A 19640-nucleotide genomic window follows, 5' to 3' on the forward strand; every position below is an offset into this window, starting at 1 on the left:
CAATATTCTGACTCTGTAAACTGCTTAGAGAGGGCTGTAAAGCACTGTGAAGTGGTCTATAAGTCTAAGTGCTATTGCTATTGCTATTTTTCTTCCAACCATACCCAGTGCCCTGGATGCTTGTAGGTTGGGGGTACACCATTATACTAACTATATATCATGAAGATGAAGCAAATTGAATAAGATCTGTATCTTTATAAGCTTTAAAGTGAATTATACAATGAAACAGCCTTCCCTAGTCTGATGCCGTGCTAACAGAGGGAGGGGAGAGGTAGTCCAACAGATCTGGATTGGTCAGAGGGAACTACGGTAGAAATTGTATTCACCCACCCACTGTGAAAACAATTGGAATAAATTACCTGCTAGATTTTTGCCAACACCGCCAAAAGATTGTCTCACTGTAGACGGATTTGTCTGTCCCCCATCCTGAAAGTACAGAAGGTAAATCAATAAAGTAAAGCACAAATTGAAGTTCATTGGGATCTTGATTTGGTGGTTACAATCCTTTACCCTCGACATAAGACAGTTCATTTAGCAATGAAAAAAGTGACACGACCATTACAGCATCCCAAATTAGAGCATGTGAAATATTTCAGCTTTCAATTTCCAAACATTAGGGGTGCTCAAAAGTTGTGACGGGCCTCAAAATAAAGATATTTTGATGACTTTAATAGAATTTAGATGTGCTTGGTAAGTAACTACATAAATATCCAATGAAAGTCACTTTTATGAGGGTGAGGCATCATTAGTTGGCTCTCCCCCCTCCTCCTTCCCCTGAGGGCGAAAGCAAAATCTTCTCAAGCCGCTTGTCCAAGGGAGGGGGGGAAATCCCCCTCCCTCTAGCCGCACCTCTAGCAAAAGTCCGAAAGTTTGACTTTTTTTTTTAAAAGGATGCTGAAAAGTCCATAAATTCAAGATAAAAGGAATGGAGAAGGGAAGCCTCTCACCACATTGCCGCTGCTTCGTTCAATCGCACGTTCTCCGATCGGCATGGGGCGAGGCGCGCGCACACGGGCGCCCTCCGAGACTGCTCCCCGGTGCCTAGAACGAAGCGGAGAAGCCCCCGCCAGCCGCCGCCGACGCCAGGACCCTCCGCGAGCCGTTCCCTCGGCAGGACACCTCTCCGGGGCGTCCTGTGCCCCCCCAGAAGCGGGGGAAGCCCACCGGGAGAGCGGGAGCAGGCAAAGGCTTGCCTGTCGCCGTAGCCGCCGGAACCGGAAGTCCAGTAACTACATAAATATCATAACTTTTAAACATTTTATTAAAAAGTTTCATTTTGTGATCAAAATTCAGGCGCTTTGCAATTGACTCATAGTTATGATGGTTGCAGTGCCCCGGGGTCATGTGATCCCCTTTTGTGACCTTCTGACAAGCGCAGTCAATGGGGAAGCCAGATTCAATTAACCACCATGATACTAAGTTAAGAATTGCAGTGATTCATTTAACAACTGTGGCAGAAAAAGTCATAAAATGCGGTAAAACTCACTGAACAAATGTCTTGCTTAGTCACAGACATTTGGGGCTCAATTGTGGTCTTATGACAAGGACTACCTATACACCCCCATTGAATCCAATAGAAATTTAACTCATACCAATAAAGATGTGAGGTTAATTTCTTTCTACTATCTCAGATTATAGAATAATATTAGTGGCATCCACACTCACTACTTCTTATTACCATTTCTAACTGGATATTTTACTACTATATGCAATCAAAAGTATAAGAGTTACTAAATATTGTGATCAATGTGTCAGGGTTCTGATGGATGCCTTAATTAAATCATGAGCCTCGAGTCAAGCTTCAAAAGAAATCCAGTTATTTATTAGGAGTTTCATGTTGGCATGTTCCCAAATGAAGCTCTGACCCCACATAATTTATGCCCCAATCATGACCCTGTGTCCGCCCCTCCCCCCTCCCCCCCAGAGTCTGTCATCAATCATATTCACCAACGGAGCAGTTTCACCAAGTTGTAGAAATCACTCCCCTTCGGCCACAGTGGGTAATTCTGGGAGACGGCCTTGAGAGAGATAAGTCTGGAACGTACTTCTGTTTTTGGCTGTGGTGTTGCTCTGTCGGTTTGCCATCTCCATTGCCAATGGCAACTCGAGAGCAGGCCAGGGATGATTTGCGAGTTGATACAATGATCATTGTATCTACTTAACTAATTCATCACTGCTTATTTGGAACTGGTTTAAGCAATGGGGAAGGTGAGCTTTGTGAACAGGCTCAACTAACATATCTATATAACAATTGGCAAGCAATACAGCAGAGGCAGAAGACAAAATTTTATGTAAAGATAACAAACACCCCTTGGCATTTGTTAGCTTCTAGCTAGCATCAATGGATTGAAGCAGGACTCGGAAATCTGCGACTCTCCAGATGTTGAGAAGGAGGCTGGATCTGATATAGTATGAATTATAATCCACCATCTGGACAGCCATATGCTTCTGCGTTAGATCAACTAATTCAGGAGATGGTGACTTTGTAAACAAGTTGTCAAGTTGCATGCAACAGCATCTGAATTAATCTCTCCCCATTTTGATAGAAGATAGATAGAATTATTTATTGGCCAAGTGTGATTGGACACACAAGGAATTTGTCTTTGGTGCATATGCTCTCAGTGTACATAAAAGAAAAAAACCACATTCATCAAGAATCATAAGATACAACACTTAGTGATAGTCATAGGTTTCTAATAAGCAACCAAATCATACTAGGAAACAAATAAAACAATATAAATCATAAAGATACAAGCAACATGGTTATAGTCATAAGTAGAAAAGGAGATAGGTAATAGGAAGGATGAGAAGAATAGTAATACCTTTTTCTGTTATCGTACAGACAGCAGCCAGACTGGGTATGCTCACGCCTTGATCCGGAGATTTCTCCGTGGAGCTTCCAACCTGCATCCCCCTGCCATACATAGATATCTGACTTGGGACCTGCCTCATGTCCTAGAGGCTTTGACTTCCAAGCATTTGAACCTATGAGATTCACTTCTTTGAAATTGTTGTCCTTTAAAATGCTGTTTTTGGTGGCTGTAACCTCAGCCAGACGTATTTCTGATTGGGCTGCTCTTTCAGTCAGGCATGACTTGTGCGTGTTCCATCCAGACCAAGTTGTCTTAAGACTGGACCCAACATTCATACCAAAGGTCAATAGCTGTTTCCACTGAGGTCAGGAGTTGGCCTTACCTGATTTCTGTCTGACTCCCTGTCACGAGAGAGAGCGCAAATAGCACACTCTTGACGTACGTCGTGCCCTCAAGATCTACATCGACTGCACCGCCTCGTTCCACCACTTGGAAGCTCTCTTCATCTCCTTTCACCAGGTCTCCTTGGGTACCAAGGCTTCATCATCTAGTCTGGGGCGCTGAATAAGAGTCTGTATTAAACTGTCTTATGGGCTTCAATCCATACAGGTCCCTGAAACATTACAGCTCACTCTACACGTAGCGCTGCGACATCTGTGGTTTGATCCACTCAAGCCACCTTGGAAGAAGTCTGCCGGGCGGCCACCTGGGCATCCTCCCCAGTCTTCATACGTCATTACAAGTTGGACGAGTACGCGTTGGCTGACGCGGCTTTTGGGCGCAGGGTGCTACAACAAGTGCTTGTGCCCAAATGGACCTTTTTTACAATTTCCAATAGTGGACAGCCCAGTCTTTGGTACATCCCAGTCTGGCTGCTGTCTCTACGATAACAGGAAAATGGGGGTTGATTCTTACCTGATACGCTCATTTTTTGGTAGGGACAGCAGCAGCCCCGCCCTGGTATGGGTCACGCGAGGGAATTCCTTGTGTGGAGGAGAGAGATACAGTGACTATGGACTTTCACTTTTTGCTCACAATTCTCACTTGAGTCTACAGTTTTTCCTTCATCTGAAACTGGGGAGGAGCCACAAGGGCCTGATGACATCATAAGTTCGATTGGACGGAACATACCCAGTCTGGCTGCTGTCTCTACTCTACCAGAAAATGAGCATATCAGGTAAGAACCAACGCCCAGTCTCAGTAAATAGTTTGACAGTGTTGTTGTGGGAATTAGTTGTTTAGTAGAGTTTTTAAAAAGCCCAATCAAAACTTTTTGAAAAGTAATGTATAATAAACGAAAATGAAACAAGCCATACTGTTTTTTAGCATGTTAAATAAACCCAGTTTTAAAATTAATAAGGGAATTTAAAAAGAAAGTAAGTGCCATAAATGAAGGTGAAGCAGCAAGTGGATTTCAAATTATTTCTATAGTCCGATACATTTCAATTAAGACATCTAATGTAGGAATGTCACTTTTTGTTCCTATCACAATATGTCTCTGTCTCTTGGACTGATATCAGGATTTCTTACAGCTGTCTTTTATTAAATCGATTCATTTACCTGCCTTGCAAGTCTTCTAAACTACAGGTTGTCCACGATTTACAACAATTAAAGCCAAAATTTCTGTTGCTAAATGAGACATTTGTTAAGTGAATTTTGCCCCATTTTACAATCTTTCTTGCAGATCAATCACTGCAGATGTTACATTAGTAACACGGTTCTTAAGTGAATCTGGCTTCTCCATTGACTTTGCTTGTCAGAAAGTCACAAAAGAGGTTTAGTTTAGTTTACTTTATTGTCATTTCATATCGTACAACGAAATGAAATGCCATCTTCAGTGTACATTATAACTATAAAAATAAAAACACAAACATACATCCTTCACATGCTATATAATTGAAATTGAACACCCAATATTGCATTCATATTGCACTATACCATAGAATTCAATATAGTTACTGCCCTGGGTTAGAAGCTGTTTTTCAGTCTATTTGTCCTTGTTTTTATTATCCTGTACCGTCTGCCAGATGGTAATAGTTTAAAAAAAAAGGGTGCCCAGGATGAGATGGATCTTTAAGAATGTTTTGAACTTTCTTAAGGCCGCGGGAGCTATAAAGCTCTTCCAAAGAGGGGAGAGGGCAACCGATGATCCTCTGGGCAATGACGTTAACTCTTTGGAACGCTGTCCTATCTATCACTGTGCAATTGGCAAACCATACCCAGGTGCACATAACTCTGGGACACTGCAACTGTCATAAATATGAGTGCAGTTGCCAAGTGTCTGAATTTTGATCGGGTGACCATGGGGATACTGTAATGGTCATAAGTGTGAAAAATGATTGTCATGTTTTTCAGAGCCATTGTAACTTCAAATGGTCACTAAATGAACTCTTGTTAAGTCGAGGATTACCTGTATAATAAAACATTTCTCCTGGACTCACAGTATTTATCACAGTGCGTGTTTTCTTTCTGTCTCTAAGCAATAGGAAGGTTTTTTCTTAGTTCATGTTAATGAAATCTCATTAACTGCACCTCTTTTATTCTTCTGTTGTGCCACCTGTCAGATAAATCACTGACAGTTGGAAATGCAACAAAGGTTGGTTTTCCCCAAAGTTGTCTTTATATTACCTGGCACCAAATGTTCCATCTAGGCACAGAACAAAGCAAACATCTCTATTCAAGCCATTGCTTAGGTAAGCAGCATCTGCTATGAAACATTTCCACTGCTTTTGATTTGTGGAATTAGCAATATATTCCCACTGGATGGGATTTCAGCTATTCTTTTTGAACCAGTAGTATCTGTAACCCACAATCAACCTGCCCAATACATTACAACGGGGCGGTGTTTAACTTAATGCTGCCATCCGTTGTAAAAGACGGCCTACCATTTTTTTCCCCCTTCATTAAGAGGCCAGGGTCTCAACTTGTTGCTTTGGATGGAAGAAGTCACTGGAATTACTCTCTGCATCTCAGATGTGTTACACTACCAAAACAAACGGCTAAAGAGTAGCCAGGGGATAAAATGGACCAATAGGCTGCAACCTAAGTTTCGTTTTGTGGTCGTCCCCTACAGAGCTGGGATTTGCTTCCTTCCCTACCGGTTTGGAAATGTGAGCACACTTGTGAGCTCGCTACGCTGGCAAGTGCCTTATCTGCGCATGTGCACCGTCTTCTGCACATGTGCAGTGCTCGCACATTATGTTGGGGTGGGTGGGCGGAGCATCTTGCAGCTGCCGCTACCAGTTCGCCTGAACTGGAGAGAACTGGCTGAATACTACCTCTGGCTCCTAGTTCTTCAGGCTCAGGTACTGGTTGCTCAGATGCTGAGCAATCTGCACTTAGATTTGCATAGAGCAGGGGTGTCCAAACTTGGGAACTTTAAGACTTGTGGACTTCAACTCCCAGAATTCCCCAGCCAGCATGTTTCTCTAACAAAGGCTGCTTTTACATCAAAAGTTGAAGGTCTCAACTTTCTGACTTCTGCTGCCGTATTGCTGGTTTGTTGTACTGTAGTTAATTTTAAAAAAAATCTCTCTGAAAATATGAGAGATCAGCTTCATAAGGAGGAAGTGCTCAATCCTCCCTATATAAGTCTTTTTTTTTCAGAATAGATGGCCTTGGTGATCAGAATGAGGTTAGTCAGCAATGTGCACATTTAAGTTTTGATTTAGGACTCTAGAGAACTTTTTTTCCCCCTTTGCTTAAGCTGGCAGTGGGCGATCTTTGCTGCAATTCAAACTTACTTGCAATTCTACAAGCAGTTTGAATTTGACTTGGTCTCTACAGTCTATTATTGCCCGGGTCCAGCCTGCATGCCTCTTATTCAAAAAAGAAGATAGCAAGTTCCGAAGTCACAGACCAAATGGAGAGTAAAATCTGAATATTATTAAACGCAATTACTTTTATTGCTGCAGCTTTTGCCTTGGCTATGATGTCAATGTTGATGCCACCAATGACTACCTGATAAGGAAACAGAAATGAGAAAATGTTAGTAAGCATTCAGTTGGACTTTGATTTGACTTTTACAGCTCTTCCACTTTAAAGTATGAGTTGAACATTCAAATAAGCAGATAAATTGATCCAAGAATGCAGAGCAACTAGCTGCTCAGGGCCTCCCATTACCTAAAATTACTTTCCTATCAGATCTTATGTTTTTCTATGGCCTATAATCCAGTGAATAGTGCTGGTTGATAGTACAAATATCCATTGTCCAAGACATCTACACAGTGAACATTGATCTAAGTCAAAGGTGTCATACATAAGGCCTGTGGGCAGCACCCGGCCATAATGTGGTTGGATGCAGACCATGGGGCCATCCTGAAAACTGTAAGGGGCTGTCCTGCATCCATTCAGCCCGGTCTACCCAATGCAAAGAGGAAACATTGGGCCAACGTGGCTTTGGCCCCGTCTATCCAGTGCGAAGAGGAAACATGCCAGCATTTTGGGCAGTGGCATCAAGCTGGCCATGCCCACTCAGTTGGCCACACTTACCCAGTCAACAACGCCCAGTGAATGGCATCAAGCTGGCCACCCCCACCCAATCACACCCACCACCACCACCCCCGAGGTCAACCACAGCTCTGAGGCGGCCCTCAATGAAATTGAGTTTGATAACCCTGATCTAAATGATTCAGACGTTATCTTTCGTGGTAACAATTAGAATGATCCAGCTCAGCCAATCAATCACGCACCAAAACTCTTGAAAAACAGGATTAAGTACTCACTGGTCTTGGCACACTAGGTGTGTTTTCATTTGGAGACAAGCTGCCTCTCCCACCCTGAGCTCTTTGGAGCCTGTTCAGGGCTACCGCAATGCGGCTGCCCACTCTGGCATTATTCTTGATCAATGCAATATCTGATACCAATCGATAAAGAAAAATGTAACAAGCCAAGAATTGGAACAGTCAGTGAGATATGGTAATTAGGATATCAAGCATGGAACATTGAGATATCAACTTCCTGGGTAATTGTTACAGGGATAAAATGAGAAGGAATGTTTCACTTCCGTGTAAATCACTTTGCATTCTCAGAGAAAAGATGGGATATTTATGCAATGAATAATAACCATGAAAGAGAAACATGGACCCAAAACACTCAAAGCCCATCCTGTTATCTAAAGCTGCTTTATGCTTTCTGGAATGGTCATATAGACATTTTTCATTCAACTTTAAGCATTCTGCAAATAGGAATAACTTATCAGTCACGGCTTTCCTGAAGGATCCATTTGGATTCATGGTCCTCTGTCTCACAGGTGGAGGAACCATGCCTGCTTCCATACTGCCCTCCATTCTTTGCTTTCTGACTGCTTCCCTTGGCTGCCCACCCTCAGAACAATTTGAGCTGTTTTGCTCCTCCAACTTTGGTTGAAATTAGCAAAAAAGATGCTTTGGGTGCGACTCAGTGACTTTTGAAGGACAGTTCAGGTAGCAATAGCAACAGCACTTAGACTTATATACCGCTTCATAGTGCTTTCACAGCCTCCTCTAAGAGGTTTACAGATTTAGCATATTGCCCCCAACAATCCGGGTCCTCATTTTATCCACCTCGGAAGGATGGAAGACTGAGACAAACAGCAATATTGCAGAACTCTATATGGATACTACAAGAAGAAATCATAAAGTTGCATTTGTGGGGGAGGAGAGGTTGAAAAGTTACAGACGATGCTGTGAGATTAGGAAAGGATACTGGACTTCAGTGACTCTCCACCAGATAACTCATTTACCCTCTGCAGCAAAAAGGGTGTAAGCTCCTTTCCTGTGATCTTTTTCCCCCTGTAAGTGGAGCAACAAGCATAGCCATGTGTGATTGATAGCTAATCCATTTACAGAATTAGATAATTTGCAAAAGAAAAAGAAAAGGAAAAACTCCTTATCAAAATGTTTCTGATTGGGTGGAACCTTGAAGGAAGTTTCCGCAAGGATGATACAATTTTGACGGGAAACACAGTAGGGGATCTGGGATTACATCTGCTCAAACGGTGAAAAGGGTGAATATTGGGGAAAGCAATCTGAACTGGGATCCCAGCATTATTTAGCTAGTTCAGGGGTCGGCAACCTTAAACACTCAAAGAGCCATTTGGACCCGTTTCCCACAGAAAAGAAAACATCAGGAAGCCATAAAACCATTCCCTGACTATTTCCTGAGCAGCCACAGAACTAGCATATGTAGTTGAATAAAATGTTCTGTTTTCTTCTGAAATTTTTCTTTTCTTGGATTTATCCATAGTTGACCTACCAGGGGTCGAAAAGCTCAATAAATCGCATGCCGGCAGGTATCACACATTGACGGTTGTGATGCATATTTTGAGCGACAGGGAGCCACAGCAGAGGGATGAAAGAGACACAGGTGGCTCCAGAGCCGCAGGTTGCTGACCTCTGACCTGGTTCATTCAATCCCTGAAGCTGAAATGTTCAATGAAGGCAAAACACGAGTATCTCTTCCTTTGAATCATGGCAAGTTTTGAATGGTGTGAAAATGTCCCAGGGAAAAAGATTTAGCCCTCTATCAGCATTATGATCCTAATATTGTCTTTAAACAAAATAGTAAGAGACCTGATTGTAGACAATCCACTACTTTAACTTCACCTACGGTTGCAGAAGTTGGAAAGTATTCCTAGGTGTGTGCAAAGGTAAACACCCAAAAACAACCTTCCATGGAGGCAGTGGTGTCCATGGGGGTAGGTGGGGGTATTGAATCTGTAGGATAGATGACACAATGTTGTAATCCAACCCCCTCCCTTTTTGGGACCTTGAATCATAATTCGCCATCGTACAGATTTGCTGTTTAGTTAAAATTTAACATTCCTAAAATGTTACATTGCTCTGATGCTGAATACTCAAAGGACCAACCTATACAAAACCACTACAGTATATACGTAACCTGAAATATCAGAATGATCAAGCCAATGTTACACTTAGGAGGTTGGGTCAAGACAAAATAATGAAAGATACAATGCAAAGGAATCTCATGAGCTTACCAATCAATCAATCAATCAATCAATCAATCAGAATAGTACAAAATGAGTTTCAATCAGAATAGCGGTGGAAGGGACCTTGGAAGTCTTCTAGTCCAGCCTCCTACTCAAGCAGAAGACCCAATATGATTTCAGACAAGTGGCTGTCGGTCTCTTCTTTAAAATCTCCAGGGATAAAGCAAGAAAAAACTTCTGAAGGCAAACTGTGCCACTGGTTAATTGTCCTCACTGTTAGGAAGTTTCTCCTTAATTCCAGGTTGCTTCCCTCTTTGATTAGTTTCCATCCATTGTTTCTTGTCCTGCCCTCTGGTGCTTTGTCAAATAGATTGACCCACTCTTCTTTGTGGCAGCCTCTCAAATGCTGCTACCTTGTCTCCCTAGTCCTTCTTTTCTCTAGACTAGCCAAACCCAAATCCTCTAACTCAGGGGTGTCCAAACTTGGGAACTTTAAGACTTGTGGACTTCAACTCCCAGAATTCCCCACCCAGCTATGCTGGCTGGGGAATTCTGGGAGTTGAAGTCCACAAGTCTTAAAGTTCCCAAGTTTGGACACCCCTGCTCTAACTGTTCTTCATATGCTTTAGTCACCAGGCCTTTAATCATCATAGTTGCTCTTCTTTGCTCGTCTCAACATCTTTTTTGTAATGTGGTGGCCAAAACTGGATGCAGTATTCCAGGTGGGGCCCTTACTAAGGCTTTATAAAGCAGTAATATGCTTGAATAGATTTGAACTGGAGATTTTGCACACCTATTGCAGTGTTGTCAAACTATAATGTGAATTGATCATGCATTAGAAAATAATCTTACTGAGCCTCATCCAAAGCTTGCTGGATTGCTTCTTCAATAAGCTGCCCAGAAGCAGCTTCATGTGTAGGACAGGGAACTGCAATCAGGACTCCACTGCCCAGCTTCAAAGTTATTGACCTGGCTGAGAAAAAGAGAGTCATTGTTGGACCATGGCTCTATCTTTGTTAGCAATAGCACTTAGACTTATATACCATTTTACAATGCTTTTACAGTCCTATCTAAGCAGTTTTACAGAGTCAGCCTATTGCCCCCAGCAATCTGGGTCCTCATTTTACTGACCTTGGAAGGGTGAAAGGCTGAGTCAACCTTGAGCCTGGTGAGATTTGAACTGCCAAATTGCAGGCAGTCAGCAGAAGTAGCCTACAGAACTGCACTCTAACCACTGCACCACCTCGGCTCTTAAACCATTCAATCAAGTTTTAAACAATTCGGTCAATGGTTAATGTTCCATACATGACATATGAAGCCATTCAGAATTATTTGTTGAGATGGGTAACCCTACAAAATGAATGAATAAACAAAAAAGCAAACAAACATACATGGCGCAAAAGCGTCTCACACATAACTCGAGGAACAAAAAGACTGAGATAGATGGAATGAACTGGGGCTGAAGGTAAAGACAACACGGGTCACCCCATTCTGCCTCCATTGTGCTTCACTGTTTCCCACTACTGATTACAACACTTTATAGTGTCACTAAGTCATAGTGATATAAAGCCTATCTTCATAACTGATATATTGGTGATGGTTGGATGCAGCTGTAGATCAATAGTGAACAACAAGTCTCAGCAGAGTCTAAAGAGTACAAAACAAATGTTCTACTCTTGAAAAGTATCAAAAAGTTGCAGTTGGTACAAAATGCGGTGTTTATCAGTGTAAGATAGAGTAGATCATAGGATTCTGTACTGAAAAATCTGCAATGGCTACAAACTAATTACTTGAAATAATTTAAAGTCCTTGTGTTATATTTTAAAGTCCTAAACTACTCAGGTCTGACTATTATTTTCCTCCCAACCTGTACCTAACCAAGACATAAACATGTCTTATCAGTGTATTTTCCTGTCATGCATTAAATTAAATTGCCTTCATCCTACCTTCTAGGCAACACATGAGATAGCCTTAAGCTCCTTAGATGTATCGGTTTTTTAAAAATTTTGGCACAAAGGGGAATCTCCAGCATGTATTTCTGTCTCTCTACTTTGGAGAAAAGACAAGTAGTTGCAACAGGTTGAAGTAGGATGGGATTAGCCAATTTCACGCTAGTTTTCTACCAAATCAAGATGCATCTGAGTTCAGTAGAAGAACCATCTCTAAGAGATCGTCTATCCCATGATAAACCTGACAGATGTGAGGAGTACCAGCAGAGACCTTTTAAAGAAAGAAGATGTCACACATAGGTTCTTCTTTCTGAAACATGAAGGGAATCCTCTTCTGCATTTCTCTTATGTCAAGGAATGCATTCTTTTCAAAGTTGAACTCCCTCCCAACTCATAGATTTGAATTTATTTAATTTCTCATCTTTTTAATTGCATTTATTTGTTAATTGAATCTGTAGTGTTATTTTTTTATATTGTGTCTCCTTTAAATCTTATTAATAGCTTTGATTACTTGCCAGACCAGAAGGGTGGAATATAAATCAAATGAAATAAGAAGCCCTGATTGGGACAAGAAATAGTGAACAGATATGGGGATCTTGTAAATTACTTAAAATTGGAATGTACAATGGTATTCTAACCACTTAGGTTAGGTTAGAGGTTAGGCAATTCTCTAACCTCTAATAGGTTAGAGAATTGCAAAGATCAAAGTAGAAGAAGCAAGAGACGTTGATGTCTGTAGAAAGAAAACACCTGCTTTGTACAACATGCGGCAACTGAGTGTTTGAAGGCTGCAGTTCAACAGGATCAACATGCTCTACATGTTCTGTTGTACTTAAGATTTCATGTAAGAATTTTAATGTTTCAATGCTTGTATCAGAAACAAAATGCATATTGAAAAACAGTAAAACAAGAAGTTAACTAGACCCATCTTCAGTGGGGTTTTGATGATGGGCATTGGGTGGGTTTTGCTCAGAGTGGGCCAGAAATAGCAGTCAACATGTCAACTTCCAGTACAATAGTGTGGTACAGTTCAGAAAAAGTCCTTAACACTTAATTGTGTAGCATGTACAAATTGGGCCTCGGGAATTGCTGAATAATGGCAGTTGTGGGTATAGGATTCAAAGCCTGTAGAAGGATAGAGCAGAAGACATCAAGGAGAAAGAGAGACAAAACTTTTGAAGATAGAAAGGGGAATTTTGGGATGGCTTTAGTTTGATCCTATGTGTACTAATGTAGAAGAAAACCTTATTGAGGTCAGTGAGCTTTTGACTTCCACTAGGTGTGAAATGCATTGCAGTTGTTGACAGAGAAATTGAAAAAACTTCTCAGTTAAGTTCCATTCAGATTCCACTCATCCAAGATGCATCTTATTCTACTGACAGCTCACCAATCAGTTGAGCAGCAGCATTCTCATCCTGCACCTGATATGGTGCTTGGAAGCCACTTTGGTGAGAGAAGAAGGCTGGGAATTCTCTTGATTTTCCAAAGGTGGCCACACAGACACCTTGAGTTTCCTGCAGAGGTAAGACAAGAAAGGTGAATTGAAAGGACACAATGCCACGTAGAAGGAAAAGGTCATACCCAGTGGAGGTTTCTTCTTTTAAAAATTGGATAACAATCTGTTAAGGTAATGATGATTTAATAGCTGACCAGCTGCTGTAAGGCTGTGAACCGAGATGATGCAATGAGAATGAGTCAGCAGGGTTATCACTTTAAGAGGCTGTCTATATAAGAGAGGCCCTGTGAGGACGGCTCTCTCTTTCCGTGTGTGCTTCTGTGTTATAGTTGAAGACTGATAGATTGCCTGGTTTTGCCTAGTACATCTATGTACTTATATATCAGGGGTGAAACGCTACCGGTTTGCACCAGTTCACACGAACTGGTAGGGACGATTGTCATTGGTTCTGTGAACCATTAGTAAAAAAAAAAAAAAAAGCTTCCGAGGATCACGCAGCTCAGCAGTGGGCCGCATGATCATCGGAAGCTTTCCCCTTGCTTTTTAAAGCATTTTTTTTCCTGCCTATTCACTTGAACCAGCAGGAAAAAAAATACTTTAAAAAGCAGGGGAGGGGGGAGCTTCCAATGACCGCGTGGACAGCTGTGAGCCACGCAATCGTGGGAAACTTTTTTTTTTACTTTTTAAAGTTTTTTTTACTGCCTATTCACCCGAACCGGTAGTAAAAAAATGCTTTAAAAATGAAAAAAAAAAAAGGTTCCCACGATCGCACAGCACAACTGAACCTTCCACCCACTTCTTAAAGCATTTTTTACTATCGGTTAGGGCAAATAGGCAGTAAAAAATGATTTACATTTTTTTTAAAGGTGGCCATGCCCACCCAGTCACATGACCCCTTCCCAAGCCATGCCCACCAAGCCACACCCAGAGAACTGGTGGCAAAAAGTTTTACATATATGTCTTGCAGATAAACCACTGTTTGAAAGAAAAAACCTCTGTGTACTGTATTTTGCTTCTGGGTTGTCTCAAAATAGTAGTCACACTGTGCTCACTCTGACACAATCTCTTAATGTTGGGAGCATTACTTCTATTGCTGCACAACATTGTTTATTGTGTAGAAATTTCAAAACGGGATAAGGTGGCTCAGTGGCTAAGATGCTGAGCATGGCGATCAGAAAGGTTGGCAGTTTGGCAGTTTGAATCCCTAGCACCATGTAATGGAGTGAGCTCCTGTTACTTGTCCCAGCTTCTGCCAACCTAGCAGTTTGAAAGCATGTAAAAATGCAAGTAGAAAAATAGGAACCACCTTTGGTGGGAAGGTAACAGCATTCTATATGCCTTTGATGTTGAGTCATGCCGGCCACATGACCACGGAGACGTCTTCGGACAGCACTGGCTCTTCAGCTTTGAAAGGGAGATGAGCACCGCCCCCTAGAGTCGGGAACGACTAGCACATATGTGCAAGGGGAACCTTTACCTTTACCTTTAGAAATTACAATGTGATTGAACTACAGTGTATTTATTACTTAGTTTGATTATATGAGACATAGAACATATTTACCCTGTTTCCTGAGACTCCATAGATCAGGGGTGTCCAAACCTGGGAACTTTAAGACTTGTGGACTTCAACTCCCAGAATTCCCCAGCCAGCCATGCTGGCTGGGGAATTCTGGGAGTTGAAGTCCACAAGTCTTAAAATTCCCAAGTTTGGACACCCCTGCCATAGATCCACGTGCCTGATATATCTTGGAGCTAAACAGGTGAAAGGCTTTGCAAGTACTAGCAAGCATTTTCAGTTAGGCCAGATGTGTCTTGGCAACCAATTCAAAAACTTCATCATTAATATGTATCCTGTAATGGTGGGACAAATCTGTCTAAATACTGCATTCTGAAACAGTTCCCATAACCAAATCATTTCCTAAACCAGCTGCATGCAAACCATTTTAATTGCATCTCTAGCTGCTAGGAAACAGAAGGATATTGATTTTATTTTGATACTTGAATACATTTTAGTAACAATATTTATTTGTCCCCTTTAAAGCCAAAGTATTACACGTGAAGATCAATAAAATATCAAATTAAACAAATAAAATAGGGAAACATCTCATTTAAAAACACAGACTTGCAAATTGCTTAAGATCATGCAGCAACAATGTTTGTCAATCTTCTAAAACTAAACAAGAGGATTCCACAATCAGAAGTTGCCACAGAAAAAGTAACATCCAACATTCCCAGTATTTTAACATATATGTATACTCCAGTTACCAACAGATTACTTCAATCTTTCCTTCAAATGGGCAAAGATCCCACTTCTTAACATACCAGACCTGACATTTTGAAACAATGAACCAATGATTATGTTGAAATTCTATAATTTTATAGCTTACTAGATATTCCAGTGTCCTGCCAATATCAAGTACAGACTTAACACCTGCAGAAATTACAGCAACTGGAGTACAACTTAACTCAGTCAGATCAGCACTCACGTCCAAAGCTGAAAAAGATAAAATATCAGTACAAATTATGGAGAACTTCTCATGTATCATCCAATTTCTTTCACGCTTCTCAGGAGAAAAATATTTAAATACTATAATGAAATAATATATGAAGTTGCCCCAAAGGTACTTTTCCAAAACGTAATTCAATTTTCTTTCTTTTTCCTTGAAAACATTTCACTACTCATCCAAGAAGCTTCTTTCGTTCTAACTGAATGATTGGGAATGGAAGGTATCCATTCATCCTTCCATATGAAGTTGCCTTATGCCTGATGGCGGACCTATAGCATGCGTGCCACAGGTGGCCCATGGAGACATATTTGGTGGCATGCCAGCTGTCAGCTCTGCCATGCACGTGCGCTCCGGCTATCTGATTTTTTGCCCTTCTGGAGGGCCAGGGGAGGCCATTTTTGCCCTCCCCAGTCTTCAGAAAAGCCTCCGGAGGCTAGGGAGGCTGAAAAATGGCTTCAACGGCCCAACTGGAAGTTCAGGAACGATCCATTTCCGGCTTCCGGAGGGCCTCTGGGGGCCCGGGGGAGGCCATTTTTTGCCCTGTCCAGGCTTCAGGAAAGCCCAATTATACTCCATAGAAAGAGAGGAGAGATATCATGGTCAAAAGATGACACCAACGTTGTTGTGAAGTGACAAGGAGGAGAGAACAAGAATTGGATTAGGTCAGGGCTGCATGACTCCAGGATCAGTTTTTTCCTGAATGCCATCATTCTGTTAAACAACTAATCCCAACAACACTGTCAAATTACCTACTAAGACTGCATTACTATTATTATTCTCTTCCTTCCTAGTATGGTACCTATCTCTTTCCACTTATGACTATAACCATGTTGTTTGTATCTTTAAAATTTATATTGTTTTATTTGTTTCCTAGTATAATTTGATTTCTTATTAGTAACCTATGACTATCACTAAGTGTTGTATCTTATGATTCTTGATGAATGTATCCTATTTTACTTTTCTTTATGTACACTGAAAGCATAGGCACCAAAGACAAATTCCTTGTGTGTCCAATCACACTTGGCCAATAAAGAATTCTATTCTATTCTATTCTATTCTATTCTATTCTATTCTATTCTATTCTATTCTATTCCATTCCATTCCATTCCAATTTCCATTCCTTTTCCCATTCCCATTCCCATTCCAATTCTCTATTCTATTCCATTCCATTCCATTCCAATTTCCATTCCAATTTCCATTTCCATTCCCATTCCCTCCCGTTCCCCTATTCTATTCTATTCTATTCTATTCTATTCTATTCTATTCTATTCTATTCTATCAAAGTGAGGACAAATAACACAGAGAAGGGAAAACAGAGGAGAAGACGTGTGCATGCTCCAGAATGACAACAGAAAAAATGATATGAAAGCCATTGAGGAAAATTCTACATTCATTATGGTCACATCAGATTGCACTACTTTTCTCTCGAAGATGATCTAACAGGTCACAGATTCTTAAGTGTTAAAAGATGTTAATATAAGATTGAGTTACAATAAACGCTCCAATCTGACTGCTTTGGAAGTTGTACCAGTCACAGAAGTTTATGAAAAGAATTATTCTGAGAGACTAGAAAAGTGCTATTATTCCAGACATTAAGGATTGGCTTTTGGAAATGTGCAATGTACATGCCTGTGAGTGTTCCTTATCGTAAGAATTTAGTCGTAACAAAAAATAAATAAATCAGGTTTTATAATTGTTCAGCTGCAAGAAATACATTATTTGGATAGGCATAGTTTAGCACTTAGGTGATTCTATCCTACCAGGAGAAGATTAAAGGAGAATGTGTTTGTTCACGTGTGCTTGAGAAAAAACACAGAAGGAAGTGACCTCAAATTAGCAATTCTTAGACAAACAGCAGGCAGAGAGATAGATGTGGAAGGACACAGAATAAATTTTTAAGTGTTATCTGTTGTGGGTTTTTTTTATCAGGAAACTGGTGGAGCAAAGAGACATAGTAATCCAATAAAGAAAGGAAAATGAGAAAAATTTGGAGCAACTCAATCTAGATGAATGAAAGAATTGCCCTGACGGGCTTTCAAGATTCTGTTACATTACCCTCTTAACAATAAAGATCCTTCCTTACACCAAGAGGTTCTTTTTCCCTGAGTTTGCCATCTTTGCATGACAGGACATAATTTCTACCTTGTCGTCAAGAGTTGAAAAGAATGAAAAGAAGGACTAGAGGTGACATGATAGCAGTGTTTCAATACTTAACGGGTTGTCACAAAGAAGACCATCTATTCTCCAAGGCATCTGATGGTAGAACAAGAAGCAATGGGTGGAAACTAATCAGGGAGAGAAGCAACCTAGAACTAAGGAGAAATTTCCTGACAGTTAGAACAATTAATCAGTGGAAAAACTTGCTTCCAGTAATTGTGGGTGCTGCAACAGTGGCAGTTTTTAAGGAAAGATTGGACAACAATTTGATGGTGTAGAGTTTCCTGCTTGAGCAGGGCGTAGGATTAGAATACTTCCAACTTTGTTATTCTATGAAAAAGAGTTGCTGAAAAGTCAGTGAAGCAAAAAGTCCATCAGCAAAACAAGCCTCTTCTTGTTGGACTGAGAACGAGTGGTTCAAATGCCCAAGATGCTTGTTCTCTTCTATTCTAAATGGATTGTCAATTTCAGACAGAACAAAAAACTTAAAATGAAGTTCCCCATTTATGGAATGAACGGGGATATACAGGGATTTTGTGCAATTGCAGCCCCGTCATGAAACTGATCACCATGGGGCTGATTCTCACTAGAATTTCCATCACGGTAGATTTGCATCTTCATCTCCTTTGCCAATTCCCTACATGCCTGAAAATAGCAGTTTTTGAAAGATAAATGCATTATTAATAAATTTACTACACACTTTATATTTAATAAATCTGATACATTGTTTGGTTCTTATATAGAAATGGATTCCCCCCCTTCCCCCTCATGCCCGGTCAGAAGTCTTTTTTAGCATCCATTAACTGGAAATCTTTATAAATATTATATGCAAGACTCAGTGAATAAATGCATTACCCAGAAAAACTATATTCAATATTTTGAACAAATGAAGTTTATTTTTATGTATTTACTTTATATCCGTTATTTAGCCAGCTGTAGAAGAGAATATATGCTGAAACAGCAAAACAACAAATAAGTATTGAGTACCTATTAGGGCTCTGTCAATAGGAGATAACAAAGAGGTAGATGGTTTTGTAATACAGCGTTTGGGAATTGATTTGTAATTAAAATGATGTTTGTCTTACTCTTTTCTCCTCCACGGTGGACCCCTCCAATTCCTCCAGTTACAAATACTGGAATTTTTGCTTTGTGTGCCACAATCATGGTTCCAGACACAGTAGTTCCCCCAGACAATCCCTGTCATGGAACAACCAATAATTATTCAGATTTCATATTTTTCAAATAAGCAATAAGTGATATGTGTGAAAGGTTGAAACGTTTTCAAAGATAAAGTTAAGATGGGAATTTTTAAAATCATGATTTGTTGAACAATCCATAATGTCTTTCATCTACAATGCTAAGCTAAAATATTAGATTCCTATATTATTCTGAAGAGACAAACATAACAATATGGTTAAGTGCAATGTGTGAACCAATCCATTGCCAATTCAGTCTGAAAATTCAGTTAAACCCCAACACGTCTACAGAGATTTTCAGTCATCCAGGTCATATTTGTCTCAAAAGTGCTTTATATTAAAAGGCAACTGGACTGTTTTTTGAGGAAGAAGTGAAACATCATCTTCTTCCTCAAAAAACAGCCAAGCTCCCTTAAAAAAAAAAATAAAGCACTTTTTAGCCCCAATGCTTCGCATTTGCTTTATGGCATTATCTTTGATAACAAGGACCTGCCTTTATTCCCAAATGTTTTTCTCCTAGACATTCAGGCAGCGGTGATAATAAGTAGTGTGGGAGGAATAGCTGAGGAAAAATTACAGGGTGTCATAATAAAGACTTCAAATATTTGAAGAGCTCTTGTACAAATGGCATGTT

At 40.5% G+C, this 19640-nt stretch overlaps 1 protein-coding gene across 3 annotated transcripts in view; it reads right to left on the reverse strand.

Moving 5' to 3' along the window:
* The window catches only part of LOC309395046 (uncharacterized protein), a 48829-nt gene that overhangs the window by 21790 nt on the left and 7399 nt on the right, over positions 1 to 19640 (reverse strand). For 2 of the 3 annotated variants that reach the window (XM_081958806.1, XM_081958808.1), the window contains 8 exons: positions 18896 to 19007; positions 15534 to 15640; positions 13078 to 13204; positions 10594 to 10714; positions 8499 to 8584; positions 7538 to 7668; positions 6714 to 6773; positions 360 to 426 (listed from right to left, as the gene is read on the reverse strand). In XM_081958806.1, coding sequence (XP_081814932.1) covers positions 360 to 426; positions 6714 to 6773; positions 7538 to 7668; positions 8499 to 8584; positions 10594 to 10714; positions 13078 to 13204; positions 15534 to 15640; positions 18896 to 19007 — 811 coding nt within the window. Of the gene's footprint in view, positions 1 to 359; positions 427 to 6713; positions 6774 to 7533; positions 7669 to 8498; positions 8585 to 10593; positions 10715 to 13077; positions 13205 to 15533; positions 15641 to 18895; positions 19008 to 19640 lie in introns of all 3 variants that reach the window. The other variant, XM_081958807.1, reaches the window with a different exon arrangement.

The sequence above is a fragment of the Natrix helvetica genome (genome assembly GCF_964273705.1).
Source record: "Natrix helvetica genome assembly, chromosome: 6".
Lineage (NCBI taxonomy): Eukaryota > Metazoa > Chordata > Lepidosauria > Squamata > Natricidae > Natrix > Natrix helvetica.